Here is a 9,127-nt window from a genome sequence, read left to right on the forward strand (position 1 = left end):
GAAAAACTTTGTCAGAATATTTGCTACAAGTCCTGTTAATTGCATCCTCCAGTCTGTCAACTCAAACAACACTTTCCCCAAAATTGCGAGGCTAGTTTGGTGTGATGATGATGTTGATTTTGTGTGTGTGTGTGTGTGTGTGTCTGCCTGTGGTTGTTATGAGGGTTCAGTGAGGTAACACCTGCACATAGTAGGTCCTCAATAGGTTGCTATTGTATCTTTTCCGTGTGTGTGTGTGTGTGTGTGTGTCGGGGGTGGTCTCTTTCTCTTATGTTATTTCTCTTAATATAGGTACAACATCCTTTGTGAGTTGTACGGTTGGGCAGGGAGATAAGATGGACCTTTAGTTCACCTTAGCTCATTCAAGGCTTTTACAAAAAAACCTTGATGCCTTAGTCTCTTCTATTATTGATATTTTCTACTTTTATGTAATTCTGAAGGTTTTGAAATATGGATAATTTAGAATTTATAATCTTAAAGTGTCATCAGTTTACATGTCTTGTCCCTGTAAGAAAGATTATGCTGGTCAAAAGCTATTATTGGCTGTTTTTCTTTAAACATAAGAGCTGCCTATGGGAGCAAGTGTCTGAAGCCCCGATTGATAGCTTCCATTAGCGCTTTGCATTTTACTTTCTCTCTGACTCATTTTTGACATAAACATTAATTTCATTTTTCTGAATCCTGTTTAATCTAGTCAGTGACATTTTGTTGAAGGGTAACTATGTACGGTAGTACAAAGTATACAGAGATGAAAGCTGTTTTCATACATGTTGATTGATCTTATTTTCTTGTTCTTGTGGAATTGGTGAGAATAGTGCTGAATCGTCATAAACAAAACCAAACACCTGATCTCTTTTTAAAAATTTTATATCATACATTCATTATAAAGTGAATATTATTCTCTAAAGGGCATACAACTTTTATTTATTTATTTTTAACATTTAAAAAATTTTCAATTACAGTTGACATTCAATGTTATATTAGTTTCAGGTGTAACTCATAGTGGTTAGACATTTATATAACTTATGAAGTGCTCACCTCAATAAATCTAGTACCCATCTGACACCATATATAGTTATTATAATATTATTGACTATATTCCCTATGCTGTATTTTACATTTCTGTGACTGTTTTTATAACTGGCAATTTGCACTTCTTAAGCCTTTTCACTTTTTTCAATTATCCTCCCAATCCCCCTTCCATCTAATGGTCATCAATTTGTTCTCTGTATCTATGAGTTTGTTTCTGTTTCATTTGTTCACTTATTTTGTTTTTTAGTTTCTATATATAAGTGAAATCATATGGTATTTATCTTTCTCTGTCTTATTTCACTTAGCATAGTAACCAGATTTGTTAATGCAAATTTGTTACAAACTATCTGGGATACAAAACCCTACTAGAATAAAACACAAAATTCTGGAATAGGGAATATAAAAATGACCAAAGCTCACTTCTCTTTAATAACTTCTGTCAGGCATTCACAGGGGACTGTTCTCTTTGTTTAATAGGAGTTGAATAGGGCTGTGAATTGAATTAACACCTCTCAATAGCATATCAATGAAAGGCATAAATTGAGTTATTGTATAAATATGTATTGACTTTTATTTATAGAAAGGAGAATCAGTAATCACAAAATCTGTATTTATATTATCTATTTAGATGTCATGATATTTATAATAAAATCATAAGCATGGCTTCAGTTTTGCAGTGAAGAAAAAGAAGAATGACACATGCAAAGGAAAATGATTTTGTTTTTATTATAAATTACACAGGAACATTTATTTAAAGAATTAGAGCCTTAACATCACCAGCCAAGTGATTACAGCATTTCTGAGTCAATGAATGAATGTGATGTATGCATTATTGATAGAAATTTTGAAACCATAGCATGTCAACTACATATGGTTTGTGTGTGTTGTTTTTCTAATAGTTAGAAACCAGTGCCTCAAAGAAACCCCAATTAAAATGCCAGTAAATTCAGCAGGAACAGAGAAGTTAATCACAGGTGTCATCAGCCCTGAGAGGCGGTAAGTGTTTTGTTTTTTTAGATTTTTTGATCTTTAATATATGTAATCAGATTTTCTTTTTTCATCTGTGATAAATCTGATCCAGGTAAACCATCATGTAGATTCTGTTGGAGACTCTAGGGATGTCTGTTTGTGGGGGATGGCCTGTGGACATTAGGAGCTGTTGCCACTGCCTTCCTCATGGGGTGGAATTGTGAAACTCATGAGCAGTGTTTAATTTAAAATACAGCAGGCTGGGAAGACAGTGGCCGTGGTTTTTTTCTCTGAGGCCCATATTTCCCTACACTTCTGCCAGCAGATAGACATCTACTAACAGTAGCAGTCGCTCAAACAGTAAAGATACTAAGGGGTGAGAAAACCCATTCTTGTATGAATGGTTCGGCAGCCTAGGTAACCCTTCATTGTCTTTTATAGCTATTATTTTAAGCAGGATCCATTTTGAGGACAATTGAAGGAAGTAGAATGTGAACTAGATATTAGATGATACTATTATTAATTTTCTTGATGTTATAATGGTATTGTGGTTATGTAGGAGAACGTCCTTATTTATTGGCGATGTTTGCTGAAGTGTTTCAGAGTGAAGTATCATGGTATCTTCAGATGGGTTACTTTCAGATGGCTCAGCAAAGATGTACATTTATTTAATGTATTTATTATCTGTTGGGTTGTTGGAAAAGTCATGACGTATTTTTTCTGTTTTTTGTTGCAAAAATGCGTCATGACTTTTCTGACAACCCAATATATACATAGATAAAGCAAATGTGGCATAATATTGACAATTGTTGAATCTAAGAGGATATATGGGTATTCATTGTACTATTCATTCAACTTTTGTGTATGTTTGACATTAAAATAAAAGTCAGGGGGTAAATAGTTTTGCTAAGTGGCATTTGGCTGGGGGGATGGCTACATTCCAGTGGGAGGTGGCTTTTGTGCTCCCTGAGGAGGAGTGAGGTGGGCTGGCCCTGGCATACCTGAATGAGGCCCACCTAACAAACAGGACAAAAGCGTGACCTGTGAGGGCCCCAGTAAGCAGGAGGCCCGTCTCTACTTGTGGGCTTTTTGGGTTTTTTTAAGGTGTCGCTCAGTGGAACTGGATCTCAATCAAGCACATGTAGAGGATACTCCAAAAAGAAAAGGAACCAAAGTGTTTGGAAGCCTTGAAAGGGGGTTGGATAAAGTTATTACTGTGCTTACCAGGAGCAAAAGGAAGGGCTCTGCCAAAGATGGGCCAAGAAGACTAAAGGTAAGTGGACTGGAAATCCTTAATGTGGGTTTCAGAGGTGACTGCTACTGAACTACTTTTTAAAAAAAGAAAAGTACTAAATGAATGAGTTGATTAGTATGTTTTGTTTACTTATTCATTCATTTAGTTAATATGTATTTTTTGAGCACCTAAAATACGCATGTAGTACTGTGCAGTGGGTTTGAGAATGCAGAGGTCAATTAGATGCGGCTGCCCTTTTCAAGGAGGAAGTAAGTATAATTCAAATATTTCAGTTTAAGTAAAGCGGTTAATCACAGAGGCAACGTGGAAGTGGGGGGGCGTGGGGCACATACGAGGAACTGCCTTAAGGATGCTTTAAGGATGGGGACTTGAGCTCCGTCTCTGGCACACAGAAGAGCCTCTGGCACCTGGATACCCTCGAGGGCCCTCATGGAATATTTGAGTGCATGGGAAGTTAATTTGAACTTTGAGTGTGGTCTGTGTGAAGAAAAGAGTGAGCCACAGGCTGGGAAGGTAGGCTGGCTAAGAGATTTGGACCTTATTTGATAGACTTACTATGCTTTAAAAGATTGACTGTCAGTGGTGTGGACACTGTATTTGGTGGGAAAGGAAAAGAGAAAGAAGTCATTAGTAGGTATAAAATACTTCTTACTTTTCTGGGTTCTGTCTGAGCATTCATTCAAACATTTAATGAATGACATTTTTGTTTGGGGAGGTAAGAGGTAAAGGGATGAATAAGACACAACACATGGGCTTGAGGGACTCGCCGAGTGGCAGTGAGAGCAGACAAGGATGTTGTCACTTTGACACACTGGTCTCAGTGCTGTAAAAAAACATGTTCCAGGAAGGATGGGCCCAAAGGAGAGAGAAGAAGGTAGTTGGGGACTGGGTCTGTGCTTAGTTTTTGCACTGAGTCTCATTTTGAGCAAATCCAGGCAAGTTGGGGGAAAGAAAATGCTGAGCTGTTTTGGGCAGAAGGGTGCTTCAGGGGAGAATGTGCTGAGGTCCCATTTCTATCTTAAAGTGGAAGAAGATAGGACTTACCCATTAGCATTTGTTGCCTTGTTGAACTTACATAATACACTGAAAAGTTTTATGTTACATGTGGCTGTTATTCGGCATATTTTATCCTTCTATTTTTAGATTTCTCTAATTGGAGACAGTTGTAAAGTATTCCAAACTCTGACATTAGGATTAAGAAAACCGTAGGGCCATTTCCCTGAAAAACATTAAATAATAAAGAAAATTAAGGAAACTTGTCCAATTATATATATCGAGAAGCTAAGCAGTATCAAATACTAATGGATAAAGTAGGATTAACTCTTCATTTTACAAAAAGAATCACTTAAATTGTGATTTGAAAGTGTTCAGTGTATTATTTTCTTGACAAAACCAGTTTAGTTTGGTGAAAGAGTCCTGGGCTGTGATCCAGGAGACAGAGGCCCATCATAGCTATGCCACCTGTTCCTTTTATAACTTGGAGCTGGGGTTCTCGAACTCCAGTCATTTAACACTTACCTTTACATCAGCATATCAGCATATTACCTGCACTATTATTTATCTGGCATTTTTTTTTATATTGACTCTTTTCTTAAAAAAAACCCAGATTTATAGGGATATAATTGATGTACAATAAACTGCAGATATTAAAAATGTACAGTTAACATACTTTTAGCCTTATGTATGTACTTGTGAAACAATCAGCACAATTAAAATGACTTAGAAAAAAATTTGTGTTTACTTAAAAGGAAACTATATTTTATTAGTTTTTGCTAATTATATTTTCTCTAAATCCGAGTGGCACAAATACATAAATATTAAAATAAAAAAATTTATTAATGTACCATCAGAATTATCTTGTGTATCTCCAGTGACAGTTTATATCACATTCTGGGAAACCCTACCTTAAGAAATGTATTATATATCTCTTCTTTGGGACATAGGTTCTTAATTTGAAAAGTAAGGTAGCTGGATGCTTTCCAAGCCTAGCATTTTGTTATTTATAAAAACTCAAATCCAAAAGACATAGAAAGTATGATTTTGTTTGAGTGAAGTACCACTAAGAAGATCGGGATTTCTGTCTGTCTCCAGGACCTATTAAACAATGTTGGGCACATAGTCAGCCTTTAGTAGCTAGTTGAATGGATGGATGGATGGATGGATGGCTAGATATCAATTAAGAATGAAATTATCTGAGAACTCTGCTCTCAGTGAATGAGAAAAACAAACAAACTTGATACTACTTTTTGAAAAGGAATACTTGTTATATTCATTCTCACATTGAATTGTCATAAAATCAGCTCCTGGGATTCTGTAATGTTCTTTAAATAGGAAAGAATTAAGGAAACATATCCAACTGTATACAAACGAAATATTCTAGGGCATTTGTTTCACCTTCCTACAGTTTACATTTTAGAACTGTTACTGTCTCTATTATAGCAGAGGAAGGGAGAAACAGGTAAAGCTCAAACGGGTAGACATTATTTAATATTTATTTCTTAAAAATTATTGGTAGGAAAGGAAGATGAAAGTATTAAAAGGATGATCCGGATATAGTTTCTGATTTCACTAAGCTTTCCTTGTGCCATCTTAACCCAACTTACCAAGGGTTGGTTGTAAATTCTTTCAGTATTTTTCTTGAAGCATTTCCATTTGAAATGGTTCTATATGGAGGAGTTTGGGATCTCTAAATCAGGTAGGATGGTCTTTGTGTTGGTGTAAAGATTTACTTCTCACCCCATCTTTTTCTTTTTCAAGCTTCACTATAATGTGACCACAACCAGATTAGTGAATCCAGATCAACTCTTGAATGAAATAATGTCTGTTCTTCCAAAGAAGCACGTTGACTTTGTACAAAAGGGGTAAGAAACACACTGACATGCTGTTGCATGTATTACTTGATATCTTTTGAGCTTTGAGAAAACATGGGTTGATCCTCCTCTCCCCTTTAAAAAATATGTTTCTTCCACGTCATTCCCAAAAGTTTTTGTGGTAGTGTCATTGTTCATAATTTAATCTCTTTTGTTTCATACGAACTATAGAAATTTTTTTAATTGCCTATATTGTCACCACTTTCAAAGTTAGACTTTTTCAAAATAGGAAAAGCTGAACTTCCAGTTGTTTTTTTTTTACATCCTTTGTTTTCCTTTGATGTTCTGCTTTACAATAATATTTATAAATTGTAACCTAAATTTATGAGACACCTCAAACAAACCAAGGATTTACATAAACTTCTTCTCTTTATGACTTGATATTTTACAAGATTAGGTTTTCAGTACTTTAGGAAGTCATTTCACCTTAATTCTTTCCCACTGTTGAATGAACAGCCTCTGTGGTTATGATCTCATGGCCTGAATAGACCTCTTTTGATTACTTAAGGTGTTCGCATTTCCAAACATTTCCTCTCAGTTGTATCATTTTAAAATTTCATTATTAATGCAGCTAAGAAGAGCCACTAATAGATTTAACAAAAACCTTTAAATAGAATAGTCAATTTAGAGTTAAGATTTTAAGAAACAATCTTTTGCAAAAGTAATTTTGCTTTTTATTCTCTGTAAATGTTGGCAAGCATTCCTTATTTGAACTTAGGCTTTCTACTTTAGACTTCATGCGAATACATTGAACTCATGCTTGGGTTCAGTAATAGTTCCAGCATCTCTAGCCAAATCCATATCAGAAAGCTTTCAATTATCTTCTCTTCAGCATATGGTCTCTACTGGATCACTAACTGGCTGTTAACCAGGAAATTGTTCTAACTTCCTGATGAGCCAGAAGGTCTCTGTCTTGATCCTTTTTTTCTTTTTACCTTCTCTGTTTGTTTTTACCTTCTTTGATACAAAACAGAACAAAAACTAAGTTTTTCAGTTGTGTGATTGTATTACTCTCAGTTATATTCCATTATTATCTTTTTCCAATCAGGAAAAATTACTTTTTATCTTCCACATGACCAGGAACCATCACTACAGGGTACTCCTTTCGGTATATCTGATATTGACTGCTTATTTTAAAAAATCAAGCCTCAAAACATAACTAAGTTAGTAAGAAAAAGAGCAACATTTTGTGAAATTCATAATGCATGACAGATACAAGTAAGTCCTCCACACTTCTGCAGAACAGTGCCTAATCATGTGCCCCTAAGTACTTAGGGAACTGAAATTTAAAATCGATCCTGTCGTTTATTTGTTTGTGTGTATTGAAAATTAGTAAGACAAATAAAACTAAAATATAATGTAAAGTAATTAAAAAATTGATGTACATGAATTTAGTTTATGCAACTTTTCAGGAGCATACCTATTTCTTAAGATGTGTTTAGGCTTCATTTAGTCTGGGCCTTTCCTTTGTCAGAATAGTTAGCATGGCAGTTCTAATTATATATGCCATACGTTTCAACCGTGGAAATGTACCATCTCCTTGGTCTTTTCTTTTGTAACTCTGCCATAAAGTGTAACAATCATAACTTCTTATTACTATTGGAAAAACCTCGAAAACACGTGTTCTTCTGACCGGTTGGTGGCTTCAGCTTTATTTATATGAAAAACAGAAGTTGCCAATGAGGTGCATGAAAAAAATATTCTTAATCTTCCCTGAGCTTTCCTTTGTTGTGAACATTGTGGAAATGGCCTAATGTTCATGGATTACACTGTTGAAAGAGTTGCATAAAGGATGCCAGAAGATTTCTTGAGCATGAATGGCATGTATAGCTATGAAAGAAGGGCTTTTCTTTGGAGCAAGGGAGAATTCTGGTAAAGCCTTTTCATCCTTATTCTTTCTTAAGATCCTAGTTCAGCTTCTGGGAGAACACCAGTCATACTCCATCACTAAAGCATAGCTAGGTCATTTGGAAACTGTAAGCAGTAATATATTGCTTAATAGGAAATAACGGTATATTTTCTCCACCAGCCTCCTAGAGGCTTAGAAATCTCTTGTACTATATAGAATATTCATGGTTCTACTAACTGGCTTTTATCTTGTTCTTCACAGCTATACACTGAAGTGTCAAACACAGTCAGATTTTGGCAAAGTGACAATGCAGTTTGAACTAGAAGTATGCCAGCTTCAAAAACCCGATGTGGTGGGTATCAGGAGGCAGCGGCTTAAGGGTGATGCCTGGGTTTACAAGAGATTAGTGGAAGACATCCTATCTAGCTGCAAGGTATAATTGATGGGTGGTTTTCATCCTGCTGGATGAGTATGGGTGCGATACAGCCTATGTGGAGACTGGTGTGTTTGGTTTGATTTTTAAAGTCCTTTGGAACTACAAACTGGTTTCTAAAGAACTATCTTAAAAACCAGTATCTTTTTGTTTTTAAACAAAAGATATTGTTTTTTAGATGAATGTAAGGCCAGCCTATCTGTCATTATCTGTTCTGTCTCTTTTAATCATGTGGCTTTGTGTATTAATAACTGTTGACTTTCCTAGATTCACTTCCATATGTGAATGTAAGCTCTTAACTATGTCTCCTTTTAATGTGTAATTTCTTTCTGAAATAAAATCATTTGTGAATATAGCAGGCTTCTCCTCTTCTTTGTATTTAATTTTGATCCAAATAAAACCTCAAATGGCTTCCTGACTATTAAGTAGAGACTATTTGGAGTATGTTTTATCTGTTATCAAATATGCCTTGGGCAGAAAAACAGATAAGAATTCATTTGCATAATTTTTTCCTGTGTCTGATTTAAGTAGGATTTATTGAGATCGTTAACTAAGTCACAGCTGTGGTTACCAGAGTTAAACAACACATTTAATATGTTGAATAAAAGAGTATTGACTTCAGTAAGTGTGTTCGGTCAACAATGATAAGTATCTGAACTATGAACCTCCATGAAATGCTACTTTATGGTAATTTTTCTTAAGTCTCAATGTTGGCCCCA

At 35.3% G+C, this 9,127-nt stretch overlaps 1 protein-coding gene across 1 annotated transcript in view; it reads left to right on the forward strand.

Annotated features, from left to right (window-relative positions):
- Positions 1–8,762, forward strand: part of MELK (maternal embryonic leucine zipper kinase) — a 78,936-nt gene extending 70,174 nt beyond the window's left edge. Inside the window, exons 13-16 of the mRNA XM_019663273.1 lie at positions 1,932–2,028; positions 3,106–3,274; positions 6,014–6,117; positions 8,237–8,762. Coding sequence (XP_019518818.1) covers positions 1,932–2,028; positions 3,106–3,274; positions 6,014–6,117; positions 8,237–8,414 — 548 coding nt within the window. The 3' untranslated portion in view covers positions 8,415–8,762. The remainder of the gene's footprint in view (positions 1–1,931; positions 2,029–3,105; positions 3,275–6,013; positions 6,118–8,236) is intronic.
- The last annotated feature ends 365 nt before the right edge of the window (positions 8,763–9,127 follow it).

This window comes from Hipposideros armiger, unplaced genomic scaffold (genome assembly GCF_001890085.2).
Source record: "Hipposideros armiger isolate ML-2016 unplaced genomic scaffold, ASM189008v1 scaffold_388, whole genome shotgun sequence".
In the NCBI taxonomy this organism is placed as follows: Eukaryota; Metazoa; Chordata; class Mammalia; order Chiroptera; family Hipposideridae; genus Hipposideros; species Hipposideros armiger.